This window comes from Pempheris klunzingeri, chromosome 16, assembly GCF_042242105.1.
Source record: "Pempheris klunzingeri isolate RE-2024b chromosome 16, fPemKlu1.hap1, whole genome shotgun sequence".
NCBI classification, from domain to species: domain Eukaryota; kingdom Metazoa; phylum Chordata; class Actinopteri; order Acropomatiformes; family Pempheridae; genus Pempheris; species Pempheris klunzingeri.
This window is the reverse complement of record NC_092027.1, coordinates 14,176,846-14,196,178: the sequence shown is the minus strand read 5'-3', so window position 1 is coordinate 14,196,178 and position 19,333 is coordinate 14,176,846. Positions and strand designations below refer to the sequence as shown.

General features: G+C 42.2%; 1 protein-coding gene across 2 annotated transcripts in view; it reads left to right on the top strand.

Moving 5' to 3' along the window:
• Positions 1 to 1,567: 1,567 nt before the first annotated feature.
• The window catches only part of cdk6 (cyclin dependent kinase 6), a 37,167-nt gene continuing 19,401 nt past the window's right edge, over positions 1,568 to 19,333 (top strand). Inside the window, exons 1-4 of one of the 2 annotated variants that reach the window (XM_070846197.1) lie at positions 1,568 to 1,757; positions 2,583 to 2,941; positions 6,413 to 6,548; positions 11,780 to 11,947. In XM_070846197.1, the coding sequence (XP_070702298.1) occupies positions 2,718 to 2,941; positions 6,413 to 6,548; positions 11,780 to 11,947 (528 nt within the window). In that variant the 5' untranslated portion in view covers positions 1,568 to 1,757; positions 2,583 to 2,717. Of the gene's footprint in view, positions 1,758 to 2,252; positions 2,942 to 6,412; positions 6,549 to 11,779; positions 11,948 to 19,333 lie in introns of both variants that reach the window. The other variant, XM_070846196.1, reaches the window with a different exon arrangement.

Here is a 19,333-nt window from a genome sequence, read left to right as displayed (position 1 = left end):
ATAAAGTTGGGCAGGGGAGATTGCCATACATACTTCCATGTCATTATCTCCCCCAACTTTACCTTTTCAATGGAAATCCGTGGATTCAACAAGCGGCATGCAAAACAAGTTTGCATGCAAATCGTGGCACTGGAGGAATGTCCTGCCTCTGATCTTCTCTGTGTCTCTAATACACGCCTTCCAATGAAGTTATGATAATGGTGGTTGGTTACACGCCTGTAATTGGCTATTCATCGGAACAATCTGACATCAAGTCTTGTCATGTCTAAACCGTGTCCAGCATGAAAGAGGAAAAAAAAAAAAGTGAAATACAAACTTTATGTCAGAGTTTGCAGAACTTTTCACACATTTAAACATATTGTCTTAAATATGTGCATCTAATGATATGTAAGAGATTTTTTTTTTAAATCATAAATGGGTCTTTTAAAACAAAAAAGCAAACATACAAAAAATAAAACAGAAATCAAACATGTAGAAATTATTAAAAGAAACTAATGAAATCCAAGAATTACATTCAGAATTTTATTTCTGTGGATTAAAAGATATTCAAATGTTAAATTTGGGACTTTATCAAATGACGTTTATCAAATATTGCATTTCTTGAAAATAAACACAGTAACTACTTGAACAATGTACATTTCTTTTAAATTATTCCAATTCAATATTTAAAAGTAGCCTTTACATTTGCAGGCATATACATGTTGTGAATTAAATTGTCCATATTTTGTTGTGAAATTAATCAAAAGTGTACCCTGAGATGATGATGATGATGATGATGAGACTCTGCAGAGCTTCCCATGTTTTCAAAATTAAAGTGTGCCACCAGTTGCCCACATGGCCATCACGCCCGTCGTGGGGCTTGGAGCCTTGCAAACGACCACCGGAGCAGAGGAGTCCCCCCGGTCACAGATCAAGCCACCGGGCCTTGAACCTGACCCCTCAGGACCATCTAGGCGCATTGTTGCTGCAGGAGTTCCTCAGTGGTGTTAGGAGAGATAGATAGTGTGGCCGTCCATCCAATAAACCTCCCCTCTCCGATCCCCGCGGTGCTCCCGGGTTTGACACGGGAGACAAAACCCGCGGAGAGGACTGTGAATGGTAAAGCACCGAGGAGGCCGAGGGAGAGCAAAAAGGAGGCGGTGTGCCTTTGTAGTCGGGGAGGAATGCGGAAATGTCCCCGCTCCGTGTCAAACCTCTCTGAAGGGGGTCAGGCCACATTCAGCCGGCGTGGGAAAGCCAGGCAGAGACGGAGCTCACACAGGCGAGCGGGGCTGCAGTTGCATGGGCCTACCCGGGGATATATGGAGGAAAAAAAAGAAGAAGAAAGAAAGGAGAAAACCCAAAGAGGAGCGTGGTTTTGGAGGGCTGTATCACGCGTTTGCCTTTGTCCTATGACCCCCCCACCACCACCACCACCTACCTCCTCCTCCTCCTCCTCCTTTTTCACCTCCACACCCCCCACGCGCACACACTAAGTTGCAGTGAGAGTGTGTGTGTGTGTGTGAGTGAGTTTTCATACGCCCCCTCACCTCCTCCACCACCTCCTTCTCCCCTGTTTGAGTGTCTCTGCCTGGGCTGGTGCAGCAGTCTGAGGGATGGGGGGTTAGAGCCTGCACCGTCCAACTACCTGTGTGGCCCCCCGACAGTGGACAGGGATGCGTTTGATTGCAGGACGTTTTATCCGAGACGCGAAAGCCTCCTCAGCATTGTATCGGACATGCCGACGTTACGACACTTTATTGACAACATAAACCAAGGTAAACGCCGACAGTGTGGATATTCATGCAGAATTTTGTGCCAAAAAATGTCTTCGTGAGGCTAGAAATGTTGCCAGCCACATTTAAAAACCCGAAAATAGCATTTCGCTGGCTTGCTAGAATTTATTTTAATCAACCCACTTGAGTCCACGCACAATTACATTAGAAAAAATCAGAGGGAGCCACCAGAGCTAATGGGAACAGATTTAAAACCCAGCTAGTGCGTTGTTTTACGCATTTAAATCAGTTTCGGGTGCGAAAGGCGAGTTACAGAGTTTTTAAAGGACTGTTGCTGTAGGAAGTTCAGACAATGCAATCAGTAGACAGCCACGTGCTCGCCAAGTTTGTGTCGCCTCACAGAGACACTGATAAAACAGGACAGGGCAGACAGCTAGCTGCTGGTTTAGCTCACTTTAAACAGCCTGCTGTGTAAGGTTTGTGCTACTTTTCTGTGCCTTTTCTCTTTAAATGTTCTTGTTTAATTTCCTTTAACAGACTGAGGCAGTCCACGTGAGCATAACTTCAGCAACACAGCACGCGGAGGGATTTTTTTTAAACGCGAGATAGTTTAGTTAAAGCAAAACTAGCTTAAAAAGCGGCTAATTTGCGTTATTTGACATTACTTTGGGTTAGTGGTAGGAGGACATGAGTTGCTGTGCGTAACAGGAGGAGGAGGAGGAGTGGAAGTTGGGACGCAGCGGGGCTCTTGTGTTGATAGTCGGAATAAAACATGATGACAGTCCTGCTATTGCCTACCTGGAGCACAGTTTGACCAAATCTGACAAAGATGGTGTCTTCCTCCATCTGTGTCTCCCTGTCATCTAGGCATTGCATGTGCCAACTTTTTTCTGTGATTATGCCTTTGTGAGAAACTCTCTGGCTCGTCACCCTCGCCGGGATTCCCCGCAATATTTTCAACAAGAGCCGAGGAGAGAAAAAAACACACACACTCCTGCAAAAATGGACAAAGAAAGTGCTGGTACTCAATATGAGCCTGTGGCCGAGATTGGAGAAGGCGCTTATGGGAAAGTGTACAAGGCGAGAGACTTGAAGAACGGGGGAAGATTTGTAGCCCTGAAAAGAGTTCGTGTCCAGACGGAGGAAGAGGGGATGCCCCTTTCCACCATCCGGGAGGTGGCGGTACTGAGGCAGCTTGAAGCATTTGAGCACCCCAATGTTGTCAGGTAAGTGAGGGGAGAGGGGTGTGTGTGAGTGAGAGAGAGAGAGTGTGTGTGTGTGTGTGTGTGTGAGAGAGTGTGTGTGTGTGTGTGTGTGTGTGAGAGAGTGTGTGTGTGTGTGAGAGAGAGAGTGTGTGTGTGTGTGTGTGTGTGAGAGGTGTCAGAGTGAGACAAATGTGTGCAAGACAAAGACGCACTACTTCCTTTTTGATGATCTGTGGTGCCTCATATGACCTTTAGAGTAATTCTACTCTCATGCATGCCCACTGTCCTCTTTGACTGCTGACAATATGAAAATGTGGGTTGCATGACGCCGAGTTGGTTGCTGCCACTGTTAGCAGACAGTAGGAGCACACCTGTAGCATTATAACCATCTCCATGTACACTGTTGTCTGCATTGTTTCTCTTCTTGTTTGAAACTCCTCCCCCTCTTCATCATCATATGTCGACTCCAATCACATTCATCCACCTCAGCCGCCTTCCTCTCAACTAAGTGCATCCTCATTAGGCTTTAAATTTTAGGCGGCTCAGCCTGAAAGACGCCCAACATCCGTCCGCCCCCTACCCCCCCAAGAAAGAGTACCAGCTTGCAGAATGAAGCGGAGCAGTGCACGCACCCTAATGCATATTTGAATTGCATGAAAACCCACACCACCTGTTGAATTATATCCAAATTTGACCGAAGTCTGGGTCTTGCTCAAGAGCACGTTGACAGGGCAGCTGAGTACTGATGATCACACGTTAAAGCTGCAAAGTTTCCATTGATTCTATCTAGTTTACACTAGCTTTTATTAACTTTTTATATATCTAGTTAATATATTCAATGTGTGCATGTTTATACTCTAAAAATGTTGAAAATTAACCTCACTAAGTTTCCCAAAGCTCATTTAACATCATGACATTATTTGTTTTGACCCCCCCAAAAAAATTCAATTTACAACCAGAAAAGAAGAAAACAGCAAACAATCACATTTGAAAAAAAACAATTGACATTTATACTGAACATGACGATTGATCAATGTGAAATTGACATTTAACATACCATTAATCGACTAATTATTTCAACTCGCTTGTGGTACTTTATTTGAAAGTAGCTCCCAAGATCAGTAACTTTTTCCTGAAATGACTGTTAAAGCATGTCAGAGGGTTTTTTTATTCTCCATTTTAGTGTGCGCCCACCAACACTCACCTGTACGGTCAAAGTGCTCTTGAGCAAGACACTCACCCATTTCAGTTACCGTCAGACTGGATTTACTGAATGTAGCCATTTTAAGACAAGCTATATAAAGCTGAGTCTTTTAGTCTACCTCCTCTCTGCTCTGCACACGGAGACAACTTTCTTTCAGTTTTGTAATGTCAGTGTTCAGATACTGCGTCACATGTTGCCGTTAGCCAAGGTTTGACCTTGGTACTTGTTTTATTATGGAATATTGAGTGCTTTGGGACTGAAGGGGAAGTTCTAAATGGACGTTTCAGAAGCACGGCTAGTGCCCTTGTGCCTCCTAACAATAATTCCCCAGCGTATGAATGAATAATGGAGGATAATGGATTTCTCTTAATGAGATCACAATGGGTTTTGTTCTCACTGGAAGACAAATAACGTCAGCGGGCATTAAACTTCTCTTAGGTCATTTTTATGTAATTGTTGAACACAATTTGCGCACTACAGTGAAAGCATGAGTTTAGAAAAATTTTTTGTAGCATTTGTTGCAGTAAATTGGTTAATAAATGCAAACATGAGCTCTTTAAACCATCAGAGGAACTTCACTATCCACCAGTTTAGCCAACCAGCATAGCCAAGCAGCTCAGGCCAGGAAGGGTGCATTGTGGGCCTTCTGTGTGACTCCAGGCAACCCCTGGATGTTTGTAATGAGGCCCATTATTCATTCCATATGTTCGGTGTCTGCTAAGAGCCCCCATTGTAGCCCAACAATCGAGCTGTGAGGGGCGTTTAACCCCAGCATTTTAAGAGGAGGGCGCCGTCTATTCTGTGACATCATGCACAGTACTAATACCTTGAATGAATCGCCTCTCACTCACTGCACTGATTCCAGCATTTCCAAGTCCACTGATTACAAGGGTGTTGGCACAGACGCATGGTGCCTCGTTGGATAGGAATGAAAGAGTTTCCGGAGAGATTTAGTCATTTCTTTCCATGCTTCGATTTTAAACGGCTTATGTAGATTAGCTAGTTTGAATTACAGCAGCACATGTGTTGAATACTATTTAAAATTGACATTGAGTAGGATCACTGTGAATTAATATTCACAGCTATAATCATAGTCTAGTAGTCTCTTCGGTGTTGATGTTATTTCCTCTTAATTACATAAATCTTTACATTTTTAGGTTGGAAGTTAAAGCTGATACGTAGTTGTTGTCTCAATCAATGATGTGAAATTTTGTAGGAAACCTATATTTGGTTTAAACCCTTCAAAGATATGCGCAGGGTTTATCACTTATTGTGTCATTAGGCTAGTAATAATATTATAGATGCAGGTTAAGCCAAATTCTAATTAATAGGACACGAAATCACTCTTTTTATGTTTTGTGGATGACAGATTTAAACTACATATTCACAACTTTATAGCCTGATTCACATGCACATAAAGTTAATAATGCTATACTGTGAAAGAAATGCGATTACAATGACCCATTTCTTTGTAACTGGTGCTGCCAGCACAGTGTGTCTGGAGATCCATCATGGCTGCCTCAGTCTCCTGTGTTGTTGTGATGGAAGATGCTGCCTCTGCAGCAGCTACAGGCAGGGTCCACTCAACTTCCCTCAGAGCATCAGGAGTTGTCATAGTGCCGGCCGAGGAATGCTGCTTGTGGTCCCCAGCTCTTTGAAGAGGACATACTGGATAGCTTTTTTTCAGCTTTTCACCAAAGCCTGCCTTGGCAGGTCTGCCGACATAATCTGGATTCTTGGCCTTAGTTTGTTGCCTAGTGAAACACAACCATAAATGCTGGTGTTTGTGGCTCGATGGTCTTGAATCTCTAATAGCTTTGTATAAAAGCAGTTTTTTCTTTAGGGTGACCTGGCACAATGTAACCCGCAGCACATGATAATTCTGGTATACAAGCATGTTAATTTTCTCTTCCTAGTGTTTGTAATATAAAATTAAAAAACAGGAGATGTCCTAAAATGAGTGATGCTTTCATGATCAACCACGAAGATGTTTAGCTCTCAGATTTTGAGGTTTTATTTCTTTTTCCGTAACTGAATTCAGATCTTTAAGAAAGGAAAAAAATGAAAGATGGTGTCCATTGTGTCTTGTTGTTGTTCTTGCTACAATTAGACTATTTTTCTGTGAAGACTTTTCTGAACTAAAATAAGTGACATAAGGATGACAAACAATGTTAACACAGGAGGGATTCACTCATATTAGTTGTAGTTGGAAGCCGCAGCATGCTGAGCAGCGCGGACCCCATTAAATCAATTGTATTGATCCCCTCCACCTGTTCCTCTTGTTCTAGGTTGTTTGATGTGTGCACAGTCTCTCGGACTGACCGAGAAACCAAACTCACTCTGGTCTTTGAGCACGTGGATCAGGACCTGACCACCTACCTGGAGAAGGCCCCTGACCCCGGAGTGCCACCTGAGACCATCAAGGTAACCATTGCCATTATTGTCTAGAGGTACTTTGGAAGACAAATGCTATAAAATGAATGTTTGGTTTGAGTGACATTTGTTTGCTTCACTGTTAAAACACAAGTGAACAATAATCCTGGACACTTTTCTAAACATAATTTGAAATATTACTTCAGTTTCTATTGAAATATAGAGGAAGTGATTTGCTAATCCTCTGTGGTTTGAGCATTGCATGACCACAGCCGTGTCTGTATGGTACTGAGTGAGTTTTCTTGGCCAGAGACACAGAGGACAGAGCGCAGTTCCCTCCAACATCAGAGCTACCGGAGCGTTTTGAAGGGCAGCACATGTGGCAGATGGGCTCCAAATTAGAGGCTCCCCGCCTTCTCTATTTTCACTCTGACCTCTCGCTCGTAGTTTACACTATATTACAGATGGTGAAAAAGTGTGTGTGTGAGAAAATATGTCCCCTTTGTGTTCTAAAACCAAGAGACCTCAGTCCGATAGCAACAATTGTACTCCACAGTAGTTCGATCTCAACCAACAATTCCATGAAAGTACAACACATTCATCCTCGCCACCACTATCATTTTCTCCAATTCATCAACTAGATTCACTGAGTGTCCTTTTACACTTTGCCAAAAGGTCGGAAATGAATGTGTTGCCAGTTGCCAGTTTCCTCCGTAACTGTCTCTTTTTATTTTAATCTTTCCCACACTCATACCTTTTTAAAAATCATCTTTATCGTGTTTCACCCCAAGGTCCGTAAATGTATCATGTACAGTATCGCAGCGGTACATCTCTATTTTTGGACAGAGAGGCCTCAGAGTTTAAAGTGTCATATTTGAAACAGAGAAGTTCTGGAAGCTAGGGTAACTGCCGGTTTTCACCCCAGGGCCGGGTTTATGTGTGAAAGTTTTGTGCCGAGCTTTAATGACAGGGGGATGCTGTGCAAATGTAGACGAGTTGGGTAGATCTCACCTGGGGCTTTTCCAGGGCGTTTGCTGAAGTTGATACAGCGTGTGGTGCTGTAGTTTCTATGGATATCCCAGTGTAGCGATGATTGTGCCGAAATACTGTTTGAATACTGCAATAATGAAGCACCTATTGACATGGAAACCTGTAACTGCCAATGAAGTGCTAACTCATTACTTGCATTGACTATTAGACATTTCTACACAGCCATTATATAGTTCAATACGATAAGTCACTTAATTGATTAGAAAATAAATCTGCAACGAATCAAAGGTTTGAGTCATTTTCAAGCATTTCTCCAACGCCAGCATTTGCTGCTTATCTTTGTTTATGTCCTTGTAAACTGAACTGTTGGTCAGACAAAATGTAATTATGCCACCGTGATATTTTATAGACAAAACAGTTAACTGATAAAATAATCGATATTGGAAGTAATGGTTAGTGAAAGCCCTAATAATTATAGCCGTTTTTCATGACATATGAATTTAATAGGAATTAATTGTAGTGCTTAAACAATAAGCTGATTAATGAATTGCTAGAACAGGAAATTAAGTGACTGGATTTTGGATTAATTTGGCTGGATCACTGTTTATTCAGTGTATTTGTTTATTTTAATTTTTGTGTTTTTGTTAAACGATATATATCCTATATAAATGTCCTTTAGTTTGAACTATTTGTCAGACAAAGCAGGCAATTTCAAGAGCGCACCTTGGGTTCTGAGAACTTTTTGACATTTCATAGACTAAATGATTAATTGACAGATCGATAGTAATTGACTGTTAAATTGATTTCAAATTAACATCAGTTTCAGTCCTAGTCAGTTGATTGCATTCCAACACATTGTGTTTAGGTGGTTCAGCCACTTTTGGAGTGTGACGGCTGGGGTGTGCTAGAAACAAACTAGGTCGTACGTAGGCCTGAAAGTAATGGTGTCCATGGCTTTTCTGAATGGTCTCAGACACACAAATGTTTAGACGGAATAATCCTTCAAATGGGGAACGACACACTTTTGGACAGTCTCTCCTCAAAGGCATTAATGGTTTTGCACTCCACTGCACACATGAAAAGTGAAGGAAGTAGTTGCATGAAGACGGGAAAAAAGACTTGAGATAGGAGTTCAAGTTTGTCGTACTTTTTCAACTCAACACACCGCGCTAGTCGCCATGGGAAGTTGGCTTGTTTGCTGGATTGTCAGTTTTTGAAAGTAACAAAAGTTGTTGGACGTAGCCCCAATTCTGACGTTGGGGGGTGGGAGGGGTGACTGGCTGCTCAACGATCCGACAAGCACTTCGTTTGAAGCATGCTGACCCCTTGAGGCACCCCTCCTTCTGTAGCTTTCTCCTAACATCCATACAGCGGGAGCCAGCAGGGGACAAAAGGACAATGATGGAGTGGCAAGATGACACAGGCACCATTCCCTGTTATTTCTAGGACAGTGGACACTGCACAGTAACCCCCCCCCCACCCCACTCACCTCCTTCGCAACAACTTAATTTTCCCTCAGCTTTACCAGATGACACCAGATTGCGGATCCCAGTCCAGCAGTCCTAAATTCAGCACACCTGTGCCCATCTGATTAAATGCTTACCTATTCACTGCTGAATACCCTACACCAAGGAAAAACATTCACCCTCAGCCAAAGACTCTAAACCACAATGAACAGACATACTTACCCCCAGCACCAGACACCCCAGCCTGTCCACTTCAGCCCCCCACTCTCCACCACCCACTCAGCCTTACTCAGACTCAAGACCCACCACATGGTCATTGATGAAAGAGGTCCTCCTCCAGGAATCAAATGAGCTGGAAGGACATCAAGCAGTTGGGCTGCCCCAGCCACAGTGCTCCTCAGCCAGGCCCGGCGCTTGGGTCTCACCCACCCTCCTCCGCCACCACCGTCCAAGCTTCCACAACTCCATTCTCTGGGCCCATAAAGGGGGAGGTTAATGAAGCATGGGGAGGGAATTACACTAACGCTAACCGGCAGATGTCCCATATTGTGCCTAGCTACAATAAACAATATGGCTGCCTCTGGTACATTTGCATTAGAAAAGGAGGCGCACTCAGAAAGCCATGTTTTGACTGCATCTTGCAGTGGGCTGACTACTTTTTTCCTGATCCTCCTGCTTTTTCAGGGTCAGATCTGTTGCCTTTTTGTGTGATTTTTGCTTCCTCCTGGCCAAGTTGGTTGTGGGGGTTTTTGAAGGTTGAAGTGCTGCCAGTTGAAGACAGTTGTGTCTTGAGCAACTCTTGTGAGTCTTACTGCTGCTGAAATCAACTTTGTGTGAGGCCAAGAGATGGCTAAGCGTTGCTGTCTGTGGCACACGTGGTCTTAAACTTTGTGGCAGTCTTAATTTAGCTATTTTGAATTCTTAACTTGCCGTTTCCCTTTTGGCAATGCAGCAAGTCATGCTGTTGAACGTAGTTGGAATATTTTTTTCAGTACAGTTGTTAGGGAAATTGATACAGCAGAGGAGATGGCACTCAGGCAAAGGGGGCCAAGATTGTTTGTGTGTTTGTCCAAGAGTCACACTTCTGAGATAATTAGTGTTTACTAGGAAATGCTGCTGAAAGGAAGCACAGTGAAATGGCTATTTAAAGCGGTGAGGAACTGGTGGGGGGGCCATGCTATTGTGTCAACCCCCCTCCACACACACAAAATAACCAACTGCCTGCCTCTCTCCTATGGCCCTGTTTGTCTGCTGCCCTCCGCTCTGGGTCATGGCTGGATGGAGATGTAGAAAGGAAGGTCTGTTTATGCATCCTGCCTGCCCTTGGTCAGAGGGCACACACACACGTGCGTGTGTGCACATGCGCACGCACACATACATACACACACACAGATGAACACTTACACAGTCTGAGGTGCACACAAATAGAAATGTAGATAAACACATTACATTAACACAGAATCAGAGGTACACTCAGTGTGTGTGTGTATATACAAACACACACAAACATTAACACACACACGTCACTCCACATCTCTGCAGTATTGTGTTGGGGCGCCCTGTCTCCTCCACTATGGCCAGCACAGCAGCCAGCCCCGCGCCGTTTGCTAATGTTTTCTGCTTGAGTGTGCAGACCCCTTTGACTCACTCACCAGCTGGTCGGCCATTGAATAGAGCTGCGGGCTCAGGTCCATGTCACTTGTGAGGTCTTGGCGGAGGGTGTTGGGGGGGTGTGTGTGTGTGTGTATAGGAAGGGAGTGTGTGTGTGTGTGTGTGTTTTGGAGGGGGGTGTACAGGCTTGGATGCAACACACCACCATTTCACTCCACAAATGTCTCTTTTCTCTTCCTGTCTACATGCTGTCTCCTTTACCACATTTGATTTTCTAAATTACTAAATGATTATGGAGATTTAGATGTTTACATACTTAAACTACATAAAAACACTCTCTTTATTAACTTGTATCTGTTATTAGGCCATAGCCTCTCCCTAGACTCTATTTTATCAAAGAATCCCAACTATAGCTCTGCCAAAACTACCTGGCCACAATCCCTTGTAATGACTTGTCATTTGTTTACAGGTGCGGGACCTGTTTGAGAGTATTTCAGTTTGAAAGGACAAGTCTAAGCTGGTGTCGACATAGTTCATTGCTACTCACACCAGTTTACTTTTACGAGTGCGTAACGGATGCAGTGCCTTTGGCCATCTTTGAGGTCAGCTTTTGGGCATAAAAAGAGAATGAGCGCCAGTTAACTCAAGCAAGACAGCTGCTGAGAAACGGAGATCCATGCTTGCACAGAGCTGGGCCTCTATGTTTGTGTGTGTGCGTGTCAGTTATCAAACATCTGCTACAGTTGACAAGAAAAGACACAGGCTTCCTCAAATTAACTCCCCCCATGCCATGGTGCCTCAGCCTTTATACATAACTTGTCTCTGCAGGGTCTTGGGGTCATTCAGGCCTTTTGTTGCCTGGTTTGACAGAGGAATGAATTCAAATGTTGATGTGGAGTTGTGGGGTCATGAAGCCACCTGTCTTTGACATTTCGTGAAGACAATTGAGACTGAACTATCTTGGAAATCAAATTCATCAGAGCCATCATGTAAAATGTAATCAACCCTCAGTCAACTGGTCTGTGCAGTTTGCTCAATCTCACTCTCGTCAGTGTCGTTTTTAGCCTGGCCTTAATTTCTTATCAAGACTCCCAATATCCTAAAGCTTAAACCTTTTCGCGTTGCAGCTTCACTGCATTAATACTAATTCCATGTCAATGTTTACAAAAATCCACCCCCGTCTCTCTTTGTTCTCTCTGTTTTGTTGTCTTACAGGATATGATGTACCAGCTGCTCCAGGGTCTGGACTTCCTGCATTCGCACCGCGTTGTTCACCGTGACCTGAAGCCCCAGAATATCCTGGTCACCAGCGGAGGACAGATCAAACTGGCCGACTTCGGCCTAGCCCGCATCTACAGCTTCCAGATGGCACTCACCTCTGTGGTGAGTAATGTTCTTCATATTTCTGAAGTCAGTGGGACTCATCCAATAGTTTCTTACAACAGAGTGACTTAAAACAAACAATCCAAAACACAGAGCCCGACTGATGAATTCAGGCCTGAAAGTGGGTCGCAGGATGTTTTAACTGGGTCATAGACACAAATAGACTTAGACAGGGGGATATTGCATGATCTAATATATTGGTTTGTGATGTCATGTGGAGTACAGGCCCTGACTTGGGCTGTTTTGTGTCTGTATACATTGGTAAGCCTTATGTTTCATATCTGCATACCCAATGTTATGTTTGTGATCTCCATGCCATAATGTGCCTCTTCCTGGAGAGGCATTTCACCCACAATGAGCCTGAATATATACACACGTGGACAAAATTGTTGGTACCCCTCTGTTAATGAAAGAAAAACCCACAATGGTCACTGAAATCACTTGAAACTTACAAAAGTAACAATAAATAAAAATTTACTGGAAATTAACCATTGAAAATCAGCCATTACTTTTGAATTGTGGTTCAACAGAATTATTTAAAAAAACAAACTAATGAAACAGGCCTGGACAAAAATGATGGTACCTCTATAAAAGATTGAAAATAATTTGACCAGAGGGACATGTTTAACTCAGGTGTGTCCTTTAATTGGCATCACAGGTGTCTTCAAACTCATAATCAGTCAGTCTGCCTATTTAAAGGGTGACAAATAGTCACTGTGCTGTTTGGTGACATGGTGTGTACCACACTGAACATGGACCACAGAAAGCGAAGGAGAGAGTTGTCTCAGGAGATTAGAAAGAAAATTATAGACAAGCATGTTGAAGGTAAAGGCTATAAGACCATCTCCAAGCAGCTTGATGTTCCTGTGACAACAGTGGCACATGTTATTCAGAAGTTTAAGATCCATGGGACTGTAGCCAACCTCCCTGGACGTGGCCGCAAGAGGAAAATTGATGAGAAATTGAAGAGACGGATAGTTCGAATGGTATCCAAAGAGCCCAGAACAACCTCCAAAGAAATTAAAGGTGAACTCCAAGGCCAAGGTACATCAGTGTCAGATCGCACCATTCGTCGTTGTTTGAGTCAAAGTGGACTTCATGGGAGACCAAGGAGGACACCACTGTTGAAAGCAAATCATAAAAAAGCGAGACTGGAATTTGCGAAAATGCATATTGACAAGCCACAAAGCTTCTGGGGGAATGTCCTTTGGACAGATGAGACAAAACTGGAGCTTTTTGGTAAGGCACATTAACTCTATGTTCATAGACGCAAAAATGAAGCATACCAAGAAAAGAACACTGTCCCTACTGTGAAACATGGAGGAGGCTCGGTTATGTTCTGGGGCTGCTTTGCTGCATCTGGCACAGGGTGTCTTGAATCTGTGCAAGGTACAATGAAATCTCAAGACTATCAAGGCATTCTGGAGAGAAATGTGCTGCCTAGTGTCAGAAAGCTTGGTCTCAGTCGCAGGTCATGGGTCTTCCAACAGGATAACGACCCAAAACACACAGCCAAAAACACCCAAGAATGGCTAAGAGAAAAGCATTGGACTATTCTGAAGTGGCCTTCTATGAGCCCAGATCTAAATCCCATTGAACATCTGTGGAAGGAGCTGAAACATGCCATCTGGAGAAGACACCCTTCAAACCTGAGACAACTGGAGCAGTTTGCTCACGAGGAGTGGGGCAGAATACCTGTTGACAGGTGCAGAAGTCTCATTGACAGCTACAGAAATCGTTTGATTGCAGTGATTGCCTCAAAAGGTTGTGCAACAAAATATTAAGTTATGGGTACCATCATTTTTGTCCAGGCCTGTTTCATTAGTTTGTTTTTTTAAATAATTCTGTTGAACAACAATTCAAAAGTAATGGCTGATTTTGATTGTTTAATTTTCAATAAATTTTTATTTATTGTTACTTTTGTAAGTTTCAAGTGATTTCAGTGACCATTGTGGGTTTTTCTTTCATTAACAGAGGGGTACCAACAATTTTGTCCACGTGTGTATGTATATATATATATATATATATATATATATATATATATATTTTTTTTTTTAATAAGAACTGTAGTCACTATTAACTGATAAGCTAACAATCTATTGAGACATGCTTTTAACAGTGATTTTTTTTTTTTGTTCACACTTGAATTGGTAGTTGTCTCTTTTTCTCAAAGTGAACATGAACAAAAAAAGAGAACATACAAAGAAAACATCAGCAAAAAAAGTGAAATGATACCAAGAATGTAGCCACCCCTCACTGATGCACTTGTTAAATGCAAAGAAACATTAACATTATATACCCTTTCGTCCTCCTTTTCTCTTCTTTTACTCTTCAATAACTTCTTTTTTTTTTACATACATACTGTATAACTGATCAAGTCAGCATTGTATGTGTGCATCCCTGCAAGTGTGCATGTCTCTGCACATTGTGTATGTTTAGCATTGCCAAAGTGTATATTTGCACTAATCAACTTGACACTGTCATTCTCATCAAGGCTTTTGATAGATGGACATGCAGAGACACACACACACACACACACACACACACACACTGCCTTGAACTACCATCCCATCTCCAGAGAGTTAGATGAAAAGCGTCTAATGTGATATAGCGGGCACTTACAGGGCATCAGCGGGTAGCTCTGTAGCACTGGGCCAAATGATAGGGTTTCTCTGTGTAAAGTGAGAGCCAAGGGCCCCCGCGGTCTGTCTCAGGAATCCCTCGGTGGCTGTTGCAGACAGGGATGGGACGAGGAGAGACAGGCACCCCTCCCTTTCCCGCTGTTGGTGCTTTGATGTCCAACTGTTGAGCTCTGGGCTCTGATGACCAGATAAAATAGAGAGCGACTGAAAGGAGTCTTTGGAAGACTTTGAAATAGGAAGAGATGAAACCTCTAAGATTAAGGTAGGCAGCAACAGTAGCTCAGTACCTTGTTATAAGCCTTTATTTACCAAGAAAAGATTTTCCAAACTGCTTCACGTTCACACAGATATGCATCCATGCCTTTAGCTCCTTTGCTTATCAACTGGACCAGTCCAGACCCCTTAGGTTCATTTCGGTTTGGATATTGTCAGTATATTATATGTTCATCTCGTCAAAGTATTCATTTTTTACCATGGAGGACAGACTTTAGCACAAGAAAGTTGTTTGCTTCACATTGGCGGTGTGTGATTGTGGCACTAGTAGTAGAAAAGGTACAATCAAACTGCTGAATGTGTTGATAGTGACATACATTCACAGACACATGAATGACCTGGGGTTACAACGGAAAGACAACAAAACATCAAACTCATCTAATTTGCTGACGAATGATTAGAAGCAGGATGAGGGATGTAGGTGAAGCTCATGCAACTTGTTACGCCAACCTAGCAAAGCTCATGGGAACTCAAGTCAGGCTCATCCATTTCATCCACTAGTGCAGCATCTGCCCATCTAAGGTAAATATAAACATCCTTTGGGAAAGAAACTTTTGTTCTGCTCTCAGCATTAGAACAGACTATGTCTTTGTCACCGTACAACCAGAGAAGAGCAGCCGGCTAGTGGACACCATGTCAACTTCAGCTGAGGTATATTCTGTATGTTTCACTAATAAGGACTTGTTAACATTTACCTTTATTCATTCTGTGACCATTTAAATTTAAAGACAGTAGATGCACAGTTTTGCTTGAATCATAACATAAAGCAGTGTAAGACCTGACTAATCTGGTTCGTTTTAAATTCAGGTTTCAAAAAGCTTCACTCCGCACACTGGAATGAAATCTGCTGGTGAAACATATAATCCAGCAGCCCACCACAGACAAGGAGATTTACTTTAACTAGACACATTTTACTGCATAGCTTCAGCATAGCTTTTATGTATTTATTTATTTTATGTCATTTGTGTTTTAAACCTCCTGTCGAACCAGTTCAGTATTTTACTATGGCATCTTGATCAGCCTTGTAAGTAGTTTTGTTTTTCTTGGCACATCAGGGAAAAGTATTAATTGTGGGTAAAACATTTATTATTTATTCATATATTATGCTTCTTATTTTATACTCATATGAGCAATGGATTACTTCTGCAGATCTCAGGAAGCCAAGCCAAACAACACACCAATTAAAGGTTTATTTAGACTGGGATATTCTCCCAAGAGTGTGGTTGGTTAATTAAAGTAGAAATTGGAACATATTTTGGTTTTTGATTTAATGACAACTGTAATCTAATGATAGGGTTGATTAAGTGATTATCACACCAAGGTAATAGACACTTTCGTTATTAAGACTGCAGTTATACAGAAGTACTGATAAATGTGTCAAATGTCACGACAGATTGTCATCGTTTGTTATTGGATGAGCTTCAAAATTTGAGTAATGTGTGGTTGTTGTCAAGATCCTTAACTGTAATTTCTCGTATTATGAAGGGTATTTTTTTATGATTCAGTTAAAATTTCCTCAGTATTTTAAAATGTATCTGATTATTTATTCTGATTGATGATCATACACAGCTAACCTTCAGAGGAATGCGTAACCATCTGATTTGATATAGTGTTGCACACTATTATGTGTGTGTGTGGTTTCACTGGAGGTTTTGTCTTTGAGTAGATGTTATGCTTCATTTATGACTGGAAGAGGACACTTTTTGTCGATAGTTGAACAGCTACCTGGGAATTCACCTTTAGATATGAATGCCACATATCAAGTCCCCAAAACTACTCATGCACTCACACGCTTGTTTCCTTTCTTGGTTATACAGATTGGGCCACAAAAATGAAATGGTGTGTGTGTGTGCGTGTGTGTGTGTGTGTGTGTTAGTGTGTGTTAGTGTGTGCATGCGCCGGAGCAGAGCGATGCAACGTGAGCATGGGATCTTGGGTTCTAGATTAATGTGCCTGTGTCTGGAATCCCCCTATCAGTCCAACACACACATACACAATCTCCATTCATCCATTCACTGTTTCCTCTTGCTAATAAAAGCAGATAATCTACACTGTGTGCAGCGCACATGTACACAAATACACACAGCATTTAAGAGGATCTTCCCCTTTGCCCAACAGACCAGCAGTTGCTTATTTAGTCACCTAATGCCACCGTTACTGGCAGACAGATGGGCTTTGGAGAACTGCTGTTGCTTAAGCGAACAAGACACTTCTCTCTCACTTTCAAAGTGATTCATTTAGCACTTCTAGAATGACAAGATGGCTGAGCTGAGCATTTGCATAAAATCATGAAAAAGAGTCCCTTGCTCCTTTTTTTTTTTCCCAGTGTCACCAACTGAAAGTAGCACTCTTGTACTTTCTGCTGATGGTTTACCAGCATTGTTTCAACTTCTCTTTTTGCAATGAATTTGCTTTCTCACCTAGCAACGTGCTGGGTTCTTGATATGTCGTCGCTCAAAAAATCTGCTAAACAGTCTGCGTGTTTGTGTGTAAAAACCTGTGTGATGGAGTCTGGGTGCATTTGCACATGCATGGTTGCGTGTGACTGATGGCCCCATCGGCATCACCCACCTACCATGTTGCACATATTTCACCCTCCCTGAAAGACAGAGGGTGGGAGACCACCCATTGGGTTGGTACTGGGGTCCAGATTAGGCTGCTCCTGTCAGTCCCTGGAGGTCTGTTGCTTTGTTGATGGTTTTTTAATGACCCCAGTCTGGCTACAGGCTCATTGTATTGCCTTGAGTGACAGGCAGATGGGAAAAGCTGATGGGTTAATCTGACATACCAGAAAAGAGTGGAGAGGGGCCTTTTTTTTCTATCCTTCTCATTGAGATCTCCTTTCTGCCAAAGCACTTCAGAGAAAACCATTTCTTTTGATGTTTGTATTTTGATGTAGTATTAATTCCAAATTCAATCAGTCTGCAGTGATATTCCTTTATAACAAGTGTTATAAAACATGACCAGTGTTTGGATGTTCATAAATTAGAAATAAACACCCTAAAGGGTTGAGATCCATAACTTTAGCACTCTGCTAAATGCTTTTGGTCTACAAGTCAGGGAGAAGTTAAAGTTCCAAATCTGCTCACTATCAGCCAGCTGCTTCAGGCGTTGCAACTTCTTGCATCAGCATTTTGGAAAAATACACCAATAATGAAGATTTACCAGCATATTTTGATGGCAGGTGAGTTAATAAAGTTAATAACAATAATCAGATCACCAGCTGATCGAAACAATCCAATAATTCTGGAGCAGTACTTACAAACTCGTCTTATTAACTTTTCATTTCATCTACGGCGGCTAGCGGTGAGACAAGGTTCTGTGATACAGCTGCTTCTGCGGATGCGACAAAGAAATCAAGGTTAGGACAGGTGTTGTTATCAAAAGATAACCTCCAGTGACCTGACCATGGTGGTCCTTACCTCTTCACCAGCCACACATTGGCAACAATTGTGCAGTACGAGTCTGTCAGGATGGTCCCATGAAACCCATTAGCTTTCACTCTCATGCATGTCATGCGCATGTCGTTGCCTGTCAAATTGGATTTGGAAACTCAAGGGGCCACCAGACTTTTATGTTGGCGCTTGTTATGAACCTTGTGTTTTTCTAGCTCAAAACCAAAATAAACTGAGTGGTTGCCATAATTTACAGATGACAAGATCAGCATATTCATGGTGAAAATGTTTTTTGTCTTGCCCCTGAGCTAATCTTAAGTGAGTTTGATTTACATAACAGCCAAAGGGAATTTTATGATCCTTCTAGCTTGGTCCTAGTCTTTTTTATTTCAGTGAATAAATGGCTCAATTTTTATATGATCAAATGGACCCGTTATCATTACCATCATTGTTAATGGTCGTTTAAAAAAAGCAGTATCTTTCAACTCAGTCTACTTATTTACTTATATGACTCAGTCATAGTTTCCTGTAAATTCTGTTGTTAGTGACATACTGCAGAGTGAAACTGTTACCTGATTGTAGGTATTTTCCCAATTCTTCCCCCAGTTCCCTCTGCTCATAGCCCTCCCACTGCGCTTACCAGAATAAGACACCCAAATCTCAGATGACATTAAACAAATTGAAACCAGATTTCCTGCCCGCGCTCAGCGGACAGGCTTTTACAATACAAAGTTTTCGAGAGCAGTCAGACTATTCAGTCTGGACTTGTATTGTCATTTCAAAAATATCTCTCAATTTTGGGCCCTTGTTTGACTATGAATACGAGTGAATGACTATATTAACATCTATTGGCGTGGGTTAGGGGGAAGTGGTGTTTCTCACTTGTGGCACATTATGATAATCTTTCAAGATGGTGATGATGTTAAGATGTCTTTAATTTGGCAAACCCTATTCTTCATGATGATGTATTTTCCATCTGTGGCCCAAGTTTTTTTTTAAATTAAGCTTTATTTACCAACCTCAAGACAATGATTTTAAGAAAATCTTAATCTCAAAACATGCAGCCTCACGATTTC